Raw genomic sequence first — 13,424 nt, forward strand, 5'->3', positions numbered from 1 at the left:
AGGCGGGGAGGAGGGGGCGGCCAGGAGGAGGTCAGCGCTGGGCGGGCGTTCGGGGTTGGGGGACCACCGCGTTGCACCCCGCCAGCAGCGGGAGCTGCACAGCCGCATCCACAGCCGCCTCTGCGGCTGGAGCGCGAACCTGGGCGGGCAGTTCCGCGTGGCCGACAGCAGAGGGGCGGCGGCGCCCGCCGAGCCGAGCCGAACCGAGCGAGCGAGCGAGGCAGCGAGCGAGCAGCCCGGCTGCCGCCGCCGCCGCGGCCGCGCCGATGCCAACGCCGCAACAAAGAGCTCGCTGAGCTGAGCGCGGCGGCCAGAGCTCGCCTGGAAGCCAGGGGCGCCAGCTCCCGGAGCCGCGCCGCCACCCCTACCAGCGCGTGGAGGGGGTCCGGGGGGAGGGCAGGGGCCCCAAGGATGGCCAGGAAGAGAAAGCCCCCCGGCAGCAAGGGTGAGTCCCTCTCCATCCCCGTCGCCTCGCGGCGATTCGCCCCCGCCGTCCGGCCTGTTTACATCCTGGCTTGGCTAAGTGGAAGGCTGCCTGGCCTGGGAAGAGTTTGCCTTCTCCAGGTGCTGGAGGAACCCGGCCACGGCTGCGCCTCTCCGGGGCCTCGGGGACACTCTGCCAGGAGTTTGTCCCCTTGGTAACCTGGGAAAAAAATCTGGAGACTCTTGTGCAGCCCCGTCGCTTTGCCTACTCCGCGAGCTGGGTTGTCTTATCTGTTGCGCCTTCTTCCTCCCCCCTCTCAAGCCTCAGCGCAGCGGGGAGTAGCGACGATGGGCTCCTAATCTCGCCTTTTCAGAACCAGAGTCTCCCCGTCTCTGTCTCTCTCCGACCATCCCTAGGGTCACAAGTTCTGCATCCATTTTCTCAACCTTCATCCTTCCATGGAGACTGGAAGGAGTCAGGCATCCTTCGCTCTCTTCCCCCTCCACCGGGGTCCTGGGGATTTGCCCAGCTCCCGGCTCTGGCAGGCTCTTGCTCCACCTGTGAGGGAGGACAGGGACTCCAGCTGAGTCCTCCTCGCCCCCCTGTTGCTTCCTTGGAATCAGGGTTTCCAAACTTGGAAAGTTAAAAGGATGGGAACGATGGCGGGGGGGGGGGGGAGGAGGAGGACGAGGAGGAGGAAGAGCTGGTTGTTGGGGTGACTTGTCACACGGTCCCAATCAAGACTCCGGAGCAGCCTACTTGGCTGTGGGGCGGGGGAGGGAGTCCTGGGGAACCAGGGCGCCCGGTGCGGGCGGGAGCGCTCTGCAGGGACTCGTGGAGGTCGCTACTCTCTCGCCCCTCCTGCTTCTCGCCCCCCCCCCCCCCTCCAACCATCTCTCTGGGAAACTGACAGTGCTGAAGAGGTTGTCTGCAGTATTGCAGGGAGGTGGAAGTCAGCCTGACGGCCTGCCCGGAGGAAAGCTGGGCACTGGGGAGCAGAACGCGAGGGTGGTGGCGGCGGGGCAGCGGCGGTGTTGGAAGTTGCATTTCAACCCAGTGGGTCTTATGGATGGAAGGCGGAGACTTCTTACGCCTCCAGGTTATGTGAAATAGGATCGTGGACTCTGAAATGGGAGCTAGGGGTCACTGTGGAATCTATTGGCTTAATCCCTGGCCATGTGCTGGGATTTGACTTGCTTCTTGCCCTCCACCCTTTCCCAGCGCAGGCTTGCTTGTGGGAGGTAGGTTCTACTCCAGAGGTCACTAGGGGACACAACTTTGTCTTGGTGCTCCAGCTGGCATTGTGATTACTGGATTTACTTATTAGGAAGGATTAAAAATGGGCGACTCTTGGTTCTTTAGAAGAGATGACTACAAACCATCTGCAATTTGTGTCGAAATTTTAGCCTATGAAGAGCAATCTGATTTCACTGTATTATCTCAAAACATAATATTGTCCCTATAAAATATAGGAAAGGTGTTAAACCTCAGGCTCCCATGACTTATTAATTCATACCCGTGGGTTGAGCCAGACCATAATATCTTCTTCTTACCATAATATCAAAGACTTTGTCCAAACCCCACCTTTGGTTCGCTCCTTTTTTCATGGCACCATCTAGCATCATGAATAAAACAGAAGGATTGGTTTTCAGCTTTGCCCGTGAGGCTGACGACTTGCAGGCTTATGCATCATACTCCAAATCCAGCAGACTAACTAGTTAATGAAGAAAGCAATGTTTGGTAGTTTTGCAGAACGTGGTAGTTGAAGAAAAAAAATTCACTCCTGAAACCAGTAAGCACATACAGATGCAGAGGAGATCAAGTTAATGAGAAATGAGCTGATATAAGACCTAGCATTAGAAATTTGGTGAAAAAAATTTTTTCTTCAGTTTTCTGCCCCTTCCTCCAAACGCTGAGAAGTTTTTTTTTAATCTGCCAAGATGAAATTCTGTGCATTTTCTTAATAAATCTAATCAGTTAGTGAGGTAGTTGAAGAATAGTTTTGTCAAGCTTTCCTAGGACATGTGGTTTCCCCAAATTTTACTATAGTGTTTTTTTTCTTTTTTCTTTCTTTCTTTCTTTTTTTTTTTAACAAAGCTTTCTCTGGCTACGTTTGTTTTAAAGGGAAAGTTTTGTGTGTGTGTGTGTGTGTGTGTGTGTGTGTGTGTGCGTGCGCGTGTGTTCTCTTCTTTGTCTTAGATCTTCCAACTTGTGTTTCTCTGTTAATGTTGAGGTTTTTGTATGCCTTTAAAAATCAATTTAATATTTCCTAGAACAAAGGAGGCTCAGAAATTTTTTGAGTTGTATTTTAGTAGAACTTATTTTGATATTTTGTGTATGATAACACACCTTAAGAAATTTTGATTCAGTGACTTATCTCAATTTTTTGTGTTAAGAAAAGAGTCTCACAAAATCTACTGCAGGCTTGCTGAAATGCTCTCAGATGTCTTTTCTCCAAGCTACAGTCAACTATACTAGATCTTCCTGGTAGCAAAAATGTCTAGACTTTTGTTTTATTTTGAGGGGGCATGGATTTGGTAAGTACTTTACCATACCAGGTTGATCATCCCTGAATGAGACGTGCTTCTCTGCTTAGCTACCCTGCATATTGGGAGAGATTATTTGCTGAATCATCTGACAGGCCTTGGCTTCTGAAATCTTATCAATAGAAACTGTCCAAAGGAAAATGCAATTTTTAACATTGACAAAATAACATCTGTTAACTGGATTTCTCAAGGGAATACTAGTGTTCATGTTTGATCTTATCAAAAGAATAGCTTTGCCAAAAGTCAAAGGGAATCATAGTGAACCCAATATTTATGTTTTTTTAGTAGAAATACTGTCTGTGGTCAATAGAATTCTTATAAATACAATTATATTGGTTATAGTAGTATTAACATCCATCCCTCCCAATACTAGTACAAGGACTTCTTACAAAATTACTTAGGTATAAAGTTTAAGTTAGGGGTCAGGAGTGTGTGGCTTAGTGGTAGAATGCTTGTCTACCATGTACAAAGCCCCGGGTTTGATTCCTTGGTACTGAAAACAAAGAAAAAGCCAGAAGCAATGCTGTGGCTCAAGTGGTACAGTTCTAACCTTGAGAAAGCTCAAGATCAGTGCTCAGGCCCTGAGTTCAAGCCCCAGGACTGCCCCTCCCCACACCAACAAAAGTGGTTAAGTTATGCTTGGAGTCATCTATTCATGATGCACATTGCATAATAGCAGATTCTACAAGGCAGTAGATACATGACAGGCCATAAAGAATCTATGAAGGGAAGATAAAAAATACATGAACTAGAGAATTTCACATGGTGATTATTACCACAAAGAAATAAAACAGATGATCAGGAGGTTACTTTAGTTTGTGCGTGGAGATGACATTTTCTTTGGAAAACAAATCATGAGTAATTTTCAGCTAAAACCTGGGACATAGCACCATAAGTGCTTTAGGTAGGAATAGAGTTGCAGTTCAATGGGTTTAAGGACAGAAGGAAGACCGGTATTTTGTGTGAGGTAGACAGGTGAAAAAGAGGCCAGATTTCTTTGGTCATACAAAGGAATTCTGGTTTTAGCTGAAGTGAGAATCCATTGGATGCTTATTTGGAATTTGGGGCTCCATTCCTACTGTCAAGAATGATTTCAGGAAGGGTAGCTTTCCACTATCAACTTTCTAGGCCTAATGGGATGACCTGATAGACTTCCTTTTTCCAAAAGGTCCATTATACCCATTACCCCATCTTATCATTAGCCAAAACTACCTACCACATTCTGGGTGGAGGTGGTGACAGCGCCTCTGTGAATCTCTGCCTTAAAAGGAGTTCTAGAGAACATGGGCTAATTCATTTTAGTAGAGATGGTTTAATTATTTATCCACTTAACAGGCCTCTAAAAGCAAGTTAGTCTTAGGGATAACGCATCCTAATGGTAGAAGAGGGAGTTCTGAAGAACCTGAATTATGAGTGAAGAGCAGGCAGAATGTGGAAGACAGAATGGTAGGTGGGGTGGAAGAGTTTCTAGGTAACAAGAGAGGCCCAATAGAAAGGGGACATGAGAAGGCCTCTAAGACAGCACTAGCCAATGCATGGTTTTGCCACGCAATGGAAGCTGAGTATGAATGTTTTAAGAGAATTGTTCCACCTCAAGCACAAAGAAAGTTAAAATCAGGTTACCTTATGCTTTTGACTGAGTTTTTGCTTGAAGCTTTTACATGAAACATCTGTAACAATAAAAAATTGTAGACTTTTAAAAGATCCCTGAGTTTTAATTGTTGTTAGGTTGTTCTTACAAAATAAATGAAAATATTAATGATTACTTCCTTGGAAGAAACTACTTGTCAACTAGTTAGCAGGGAAATTATGATGTGGGGTTTAGATTTTGCTGAGGAAATGTTGCCAAGAGGGAAATTGAGCTCATTGGTTACCCTTCCTCAGGTGAAGCATTGGTGATGAAATTGACGCTGTAATATTCAGGGAAGATACAACTATTGATTATTTTTAAACCTTTCTATGGTCTACTTCAACCTCTAAATATTGCTTCTTTGCCAGCAATCAGTGAGGAAAGTGAAAAATCTTTGTAACTTCAGGGATTCCTTTTGTAGGGATGATTTAATTAGTCATCCACTTAACAAGTTTATGAAAGCAAATTGGTCTTTCTGAAAGTTCCCTTTTCTTTGCTTTGTAACACAAGTAGCATTTTGGAGATTAGGGAGACTGCAGTAACCTCAGAAATTGTGTAACTCTGAGTGGGGTCTGGCCCTTAGCAACACTGCAACACAATGGGTTTATGACATCAGATCTATTTTCACTAGGAGCCATAGCACCTTAGCTTTAGAAGAACAGCTTGGTATTTGTAGCATTATTGAAGGAATGATACAGTAAGAGGTGAGTGCTTCTGCCAAAGATGAATAGTCTATGTCCATAAAATGTTTAGATTTTATTATTTGAAGAAATGCTTTTATATATAATTCAAGAAATATATATTTATATCTATGCATAGATGTGTATAGCATATGTCTATATATGTAGTTCCTATTCAGGAATACTTTACTATGTATCCATGTATATACATAGTGAAATTTGAATATGAATTGAATGTATATATGCAGCTATTAGAAAATTGTTTGTACTTTGGATGGACTTTTCAGTAATAGTACCTACATTTCATATATGAGAAAGCTGAAATACAAAGAAATTGGGTGCTCTCTTATGGCCTAAGTCATGTACTTATAGACAGGGGCCTAAAAGCTTTATGACCCCATTTTCCTTGTATACATTCAATGTTTCAATACCTGTCCTCTTTTCTCAAGATCTTATTGGGTCTAACATGGGAAGATAGCTAATCAACTTTTTCCCCTGGCTGAATCAAGATATTGTATCTTCTTATATCATCCCACAGGGCTACAACTTTATCATTAGTGATCTACCATTAAAATGAGAAATGTATCGCTAGCAAAAAATTAGGCTAAATGCTCACAGATAATAAAGTGATATCAGACAGAGGTTTTAGGACTCTTGAGAGGTGAAAGGTAGAGATGAACTCACTTTGTGAAGAGTATAAGCAGGGAAAAGAAATTGCAGAGACATCTCTGAGATAGAGTGACACTATTTTTGCAGAGAATGACAAATGCACCCTACTATGCCCAGCTATTGGTTGAGGTGGAATCTTGAGAACTTTTCTCCCTGTGCAGTAATTGAACTGTGACCAGAGTCATAATCTAAAATAGCTAGGATTATAGGCTTATGCCATCCATCCTGGCATGAAAATGATACATTCCTAAACTTTTCTACTAATTCACATTTCTTGATGTTTTTATATATATGCACACACATCTTTACTATTGTGGCTTAAAAACAGAGCTGTAGTTGCTCTTACTATCTTTCCAACCCTTTTTGCCTCAGGGTATTTTTCATATAGGATCTCATGCTTTTTCTTACGGCTGGCCTTGGACTGTGAGCCTCCTACTTATGCTTCCCACATAGCTAGCATTACAGGTATGTGCCACCACGCATATCCTGGCAACATATTCTTGGGGCTGGCTTTGAACTGTGATTCTCCTTACCTCTTCCTCTTGAGCAGCTCAGATTATAGGTGAGAGAAACCTCACCTGACTTTGATATTACTCTAGTTTGGACATCATTTTATTTCCCATGATCAAGAATCATTAATGTAGGTATTCTTAATTGTATATTGTGGGTATGTGAACACTGAGGCTTAGGATATATAATATGACTATGGTTCTTATATAATTTATATGTAGCGTGAACAAGTATTTCATGAATTCATGTATTCAGCAAATACTTATCAATGATGTATGATTACTGAGACTTCATCACTTTATTACTGAGTCAATACCAAGGATTATGATTCTAATAATTCAGGTAAATTCTATTCATGTGATCTACCAGAACAAAGTACTGTGTAAAGGCAGAATAAAGTTAATATTTGTTAAGTGATTCACAGTTTTTTTTTTTGTAGGAGTAGGCCATTCGATTCACAGTTTTTTTAAATGAACTGTAACAACCTTAAAATATTGTTAATGTTATTTTTAAAACTGGGGGGAGAAGAGTAAAAGAGATTAATTTGCCCAGAATCATACAGCCAGCAAGACCCAGGGTGAGTGTGAAATCAGGCTGAGTGGAATTTAACATTTTCCCCAACAAACTACTTAATTGCATATTTATGTATAAAATTAGAATAAAGGAGCTAAATTATGTGACAGTTTCAAGATTAATTACCTTCCTGTTCATTGAACTGACTTAGGAATTGTAAAAATGCAAATGAATAAAGATCCCCAAACAACAACCGTAACAATATAGTGTTAACAACAACAAAAAAGAGACTCAAGCATAGTATTTATGGTCGGATTTTATTTTTTATTTTTAAGGAACTGTTTATAAATTATTAAGCCATCTTCCAAAGATGAGGACCCTCATTTTTCTAATTAGCTCATAAATGCACTGACAGCGTCCTAAGTCTTAGCTAATTCAGAATACATGTGCAATTTACAGGAAAGCGTTTTTATATTCTAGAGTGATAATGGGTCAGATTGGGTAGCTAGCATGGTGACTGAAGCAGATTAATTTATTCAAACCGGGAAGAATGTCATCAAGATACTGCTTCCTTGTGCTTGCTCCCACAACCTCTTAAACTACCTTTTCCTGGAATCTTTTTCACAGGGTCTGGGTTACAGAAGTGGAAATGGATGATTTATTCTACAAGGACAAAGCCTATTAGATTGATAGCTATAGTAAAAATGGCAGCTGGAATCCATCTGCTGTCTATTTTTGATACAGCTACCCTCTATGGATGGCACTATTCTTCCCTTCAGTAGTGAATACTTCCTTGAAAGAGGAGCTTGATTTTAAACTTTTAAAACAGCAGGAGCAGTTATCTGCCTCAGTTCTGCTAAAGAATTTAGGCAAGATAATGAACAACCCAGGGAAACTCATAGGAAAGTTAAGTGGGAAAGGTAAGCACTTTCAATAGACTGAAAAATGGCTCATTGCTAACATAAAATGACAATTCCTTTTGTTTTGTTTGTCTTATACTCGCACAAGTTTTCATGGAAGTGTAAAGAGGCTTGGGATATCAAGTCCTTCCCTAGATATAGCTTAAGGTTGATAGAACAGGGCTTCTACCAAATCACTGTTCTAGTGTCAGGGTAGGTTTACTGAATTACCTTTGACACCTAGGGCTTGGTTGACTGGTTAGAGTAGGTAAGTTAAAAAAAATGTTGCTTTAGGAACTATTTGTTGATTCTCCTTATATTTGAATAAAGCTTCTTAGTAATCCTTAGCTAGGTGATCAACTAAAACAACAACGACAACAAAAACACATCTTGAGGGATTTCATCATCTCAGTGGACCACTTTTACTAGCTCCAAAGTTTGTTTTTAAATTTATTTTTATTGTCAGGGTGATGTACAGAGGATTACAGTTACATAGGTAAGGTAGTGAGTACATTTATTGTTGGACATTGTTACCTCCTCGCATATTTCTCTTCCACTTTTCATCCCCCCTGCAAAGTTTAATTACCATATTCTTTTTTTCAGAGACCTTGTGATCTCATCCTCCATTTAAATTTTTCTCTGCACTCTCCTGTGGGTGGTTGCAAAATACTAACTTACAGGAATAAAATTCTCCAGTCCTTGATGAATTTATCTGTTTCTGCTTCTGTTATAAGAAATTAAATGATGCAAATTTTGTTCCTTGAAATGCAAACCCAACTGTGGCAGCATTTAAAGGTTTTGAAAAATAAGCTATAAGCTGTGGAATTTCTTTACCCTCCTTTGTGGAGTTTTTGCTTTGGAATTTTATGATTATTTTAAAAATATTTAAAAATATTCAATTTTGCATGTGGAATTTTATTATTATTAAAAAATCCCATGTGCTTCATCAACACGTAATTCTTATTTTTTAAAGAATGACTTTTATTCATTTTTCTTTGACTTCTATTAATTTCTCTCCTGTTCATTTCTCTTCCCCATGTTACCTCCTAAATCAGATAGGAAAAATGACTTGTTTTCCTTTTTCTGGATTTGGCCTAGCAGCCTAGTTTCGGCTGGGTTTGGCCAGCTAAAAATCTTTTAAAATCTTTTTTATCTTCAAGTAGTTGTTCTTAACATATCCAGTTGAAGGTAAACTTTTTAATACTTTGTGAAATCTCAATATAGTTTTCTATAAAAATTTGGGACCAAATATTTATTGGATGCTATCTACCTTTGTTTTACTACTGTATCCTATGTACATCATTTTTAATGAATTAGGATAGGAGAATTTTCATTGTAGTTCTGAAATATTTTCCATTGCTGGCAATGCAGCTTTTAAATTGTAGGTCCTAAGAGTAGCATTGACTACTTGACATTTTTATTATTTTGTGCCAGAGAACCAAAATGACTTAAACCTTCTGCACATAGCCATTTACCCAGCTTAATCATTTTATTCAAAAATGAAGCACAACATGAGCCATAGGGCTCATGGCTAGAATTTATTCTTAATCTACCATCTCTGATTTACATTTATATCATTGGCCAAAACCAGCTGATTAGCCAAAACATTTCCTTTCATTTTGTGGTCATTAAAATAGAACACTCCTCCCAATTAGCATCAACTCCTTTTCCTTTACCAAACTAATGTTCATCATCCAAGGTTTACTTCAATTCTTTTTTTCTTTTTTCTTTCTTTCTTTTTCTTTTTTTTCTTTTTTAAAAATTATGTATTTATTTATTTATTTTTATTGTAATTAGTAAAAGGGTTACATGATATTTGCCAGATAGAAGGTGCATTAATTCACATACATTGATACCCTTTCACATGTCTTGGTATCCATTTCCCTCCCCCCCCACCCCCCTCTTTCTTTCTTTCTTTCTTTCTTTCTTTCTTTCTTTCTTTCTTTCCTTCCTTCCTTCCTTCCTTCCTTTCTTCTTTCTTTCTTTCCTTTCTTTTTTCTCTCTCTTTCTTTCTTTCTTCCTTCCTTCCTTTCTTTCTTCCTTCCTTCCTTCCTTTCTTTCTTTTTTTCTTTCTTTCCTTCCTTCCTTCCTTCCTTCCTTCCTTCCTTCCTTCCTGCCTTCCTTCCTGCCTTCCTTCCTGCCTTTCTTTCTTTCTTTCTTTCTTTCTTTTTCTTTCTTTCTTTCTTTCTTTCTTTCTTTCTTTCTTTCTTTCTTTCCTTCCTTCCTTCCTTTCTTTTTCTCTCTCTCTTTCTTTCTTCCTTTCTTTCTTCCTTCCTTCCTTCCTTCCTTCCTTCCTTCCTTCCTTCCTTCCTTCCTTCCTTCCTTCCTTCCTTCCTTGTTTTCTTTCTTCCTTTCTTTCTTTCTTTTTTTTTTGCCAGTCTTAGGGCTTAATCTCAGTATCTGGGCACTGTCCTTGAGCTTTCTCAAGGCTAGTACTCTATCACTTGAGGCACAGCACCATTTCCAGCTTTTTCTGTATGTGGTATTGGGGAATTGAACTCAGGGCTTCATGTATGCTAGGCAAGCACTTTACTACTTGACCATACTCCCAGCCCCTTACTTCATTTCTTGGTGAAAATTTTACCTTTAGGAATTTAAATTGAGTATTTCAAGCATTGAATTGAATATTTCTTTGCTTTATAATAAACATTTAAAACTCAAAGTTCTCAATTTTAATCATTATTGCTACTACTGATTAGATTAGACTAATTTCAATAGTATATTTCATCTTAACACACATGGCAGATTTTGTATGGCTATACTTTTATATCTGATACATTAACATTTGGCAATACTGATAATTTTTATTTAATAAAGAAAAATATGTTTAATTTTGTTAGAATATTGTTATTTAAGCTTTGGTCTGTTGAATTAAAATAGGTTATTTTGAATGAAATTCAAACTAGAAAACAAATAGAAAAATATGTCTCTATATATGATATATAGCATGATATGTTAAGAAATGTACATAGTTCCAGGCATGGTGGCTGATGCCTATAATTCTAGCTACTCAGGAGGTTGAGATCTGAGGATGGCAGTTCATAGCCAGCCCAGGCACTCTTTTTTTTTTTTTTTTTTTTTTTTTTTGCCAGTCCTGGGCTTGAGCTCAGGGCCTGGGCACTGTCCTTGGACTTTCTCAAGGCTAGAGCTCTACCACTTGAGCCTCAGCACCACTTCCGGCTTTTTTTTTTTGTATGTATGTGGTACCGAGGAACTGAACCTGGGTATTCATGCATGCTAGGCAAGCACTTTAACCACTAGGCCAAACTCCCGGCCCCATCAGTGAGACTCTTATCTCCAATTAACCACCAGAAAACCAGAAGTGGCACTGTGGGCTCGAGGGGTATGGTGGTAGCTTTGAGCTGAAGAGCTCAGGGACAGTGCCCATGTCCAGAGTTCAAGTCCCACAATATAATGTATCTGTTACATCACATGCATATCATATTTTTGTGATGAGAACATTTAGGGTGTACTTTTTTAGCCATTATTAATGTAATTAATTATAAAATATTATTATTAGCTATAATATCCATGCTTTATACTAGATCACTTAAACTTATTCTTTCTGTGTAACTAAAACAAATTTTGTGCCCTTTGACCAAAATCTCCTCACCCAACAACTAGTCACTTCTGGTTATACTTGCTTCTGTGAATTTGACTTTTGTAATATGTTCCACATATAAATGAGATTGTATTTGTATTCTTGTATTATCTCATCGAAGGCTATTATTCTCTTGATACATCTATATTGCAAGCAGCAGGATTTCTTTCTTTTTAAAGCTGGATAGTTATTGATGCCATTGTGCCTGAATTCATAAACCATATTAAAAATCCATTCTTCCATCATTGGACACTTGGTGGATTCCCATATCTTAGCCAGAGTGGATAAGGCTGCAGTGAATATGAATGTGAGTTTGAAATACTAGTTTCCTTCCTTTGGATATATTCTTAATTTAAGATTGCTGAATCGTATGGCAGTTCTATTGTTAATTTTCTGAAAAAGTTTCCACGCTGATTCCCATAATACCTACACCAACTGTGTTCAAAGATTCTTTCCTCCACATTGTTTTGGAGGATAGCCATTTTAACAAGTGTGTGATGAAATAGCATTGGGCTTTTAATTTAATTTTCTTTTGATGAATAACAATGTTCTCAGTAATGTTGAAAAAGGTTTAGAGAATTGACACATTCTGATTTTCTAACATTTTTTTCTTTCTTAAATTTTTTTTTATTTTTATGTGACTTTCTAACATTTTTTTTCATATATACCTCAGCAAGGCTGAAGGCATTTTTATTTATTTATTTTTTATTGTAATTAATAAAAGGGTTACATGATATTTGCCAGATATTGATAGCCTTTCACATGTCTTGGTCCCCATTACCCTCCTCTCCACCCCCTCCCTGTCTTGGTTTTCCCCCCTTCCCTATCCAATTTCAAATAACCAAATACAAATAAATCCAATATATCAGATAAAAAAGTGAGATACTGTAACAATATATCAACAGCTCACAAAATTGAATCAATCCAAAACTAATCTCCAAAGTAACAACCATCTCATTAAAAAATGGGCCAAAGACTTAAAGAGAGTCTTCTCTGAAGAAGAAACAAAAATGGCCTATAGACACATGAAGAAATGCTCAACATCTCTGGTCATAAAAGAAATGCAAATCAAAACAACTCTAAGATTCCACCTCACTCCAGTTAGAATGGCCAGGATCAGGATTTTTTAAATCTTCACAAAATATACTTTTTGTATAAATTGTATCAACTTCAAATAGTTAGGAATAATTTTGTTTTCCTTTTGTCTTCAATTTGCAATTATTTCAGCATTAAAAACTCATGACTATAGAGATTCAAAGACATTTGATTCTTATAGAATGATCTGCTAAAAATTAAGTTTTGATTAGACACATGAAGAAATGCTCAACATCTCTGGTCATAAAAGAAATCTCTTTAAGTCTTTGGCCCATTTTTTAATGGGATGGTTGTTACTTTGGAGGTTAGTTTTGGAGTGATTCAATTTTTTGAGTTGTTGATATATTTTAGATATGAGGCCTTTGTCCGTTGTTTGGTTGGTGAAGATCTTCTCCCACTCTGTAGGCTTCCTGATTAGTTTACTAGCTATGTCCTTTGCCATACAAAAGCTCTGCAGTTTAATGCAGTCCCACTTATCCAGCCTTTCTCTGATTTGTTGTGATTCTTGGTCCTTATTAAGAAAGTTTCGACCTGTGCCAAGGAGGCCTAGTGTATCTCCTATTCCTTCCTGTAAAGTTTTCAGTGTGTCAGCTTTTACCTCCAGGTCTTTGATCCATTTGGAGTTAATTCTAGTGCAAGGTGACAACGAAGGATCCAGCTTTAGTTTTCTGCAGGTGCTTAACCAGTTCTGCCAGCACAACTTGTTGAAGAGGCTGTCTTTCTTCCATTCTATTTTTTTGGCTCCCTTGTCAAAGATTAGGTGGCCATAGGTCTGTGGTTTAATATCTGGGTCCTCAGTTCTATTCCATTGGTCTTCAGGCCTGTTCCTGTGCCAGTAGCAAGCTGTTTTGATAATT

General features: G+C 39.2%; 1 protein-coding gene and 1 long non-coding RNA gene across 2 annotated transcripts in view; both read left to right on the forward strand.

Moving 5' to 3' along the window:
- Positions 1–384: 384 nt before the first annotated feature.
- Slc44a5 (solute carrier family 44 member 5) overlaps positions 385–13,424 on the forward strand; it is a 283,278-nt gene continuing 270,238 nt past the window's right edge. Inside the window, exon 1 of the mRNA XM_090334599.1 lies at positions 385–445. Within this exon, the coding sequence (XP_090190725.1) occupies positions 412–445 (34 nt within the window). The 5' untranslated portion in view covers positions 385–411. The remainder of the gene's footprint in view (positions 446–13,424) is intronic.
- Positions 5,219–13,424, forward strand: part of LOC150061634 (uncharacterized) — a 137,240-nt gene continuing 129,034 nt past the window's right edge. The window contains exon 1 of the long non-coding RNA XR_016535844.1: positions 5,219–5,304. This is a non-coding gene — a long non-coding RNA (uncharacterized LOC150061634). The remainder of the gene's footprint in view (positions 5,305–13,424) is intronic.

This window comes from Megascapheus bottae, chromosome 6 (assembly GCF_031878675.1).
Source record: "Megascapheus bottae isolate mThoBot1 chromosome 6, mThoBot2.hap1, whole genome shotgun sequence".
Lineage (NCBI taxonomy): Eukaryota > Metazoa > Chordata > Mammalia > Rodentia > Geomyidae > Megascapheus > Megascapheus bottae.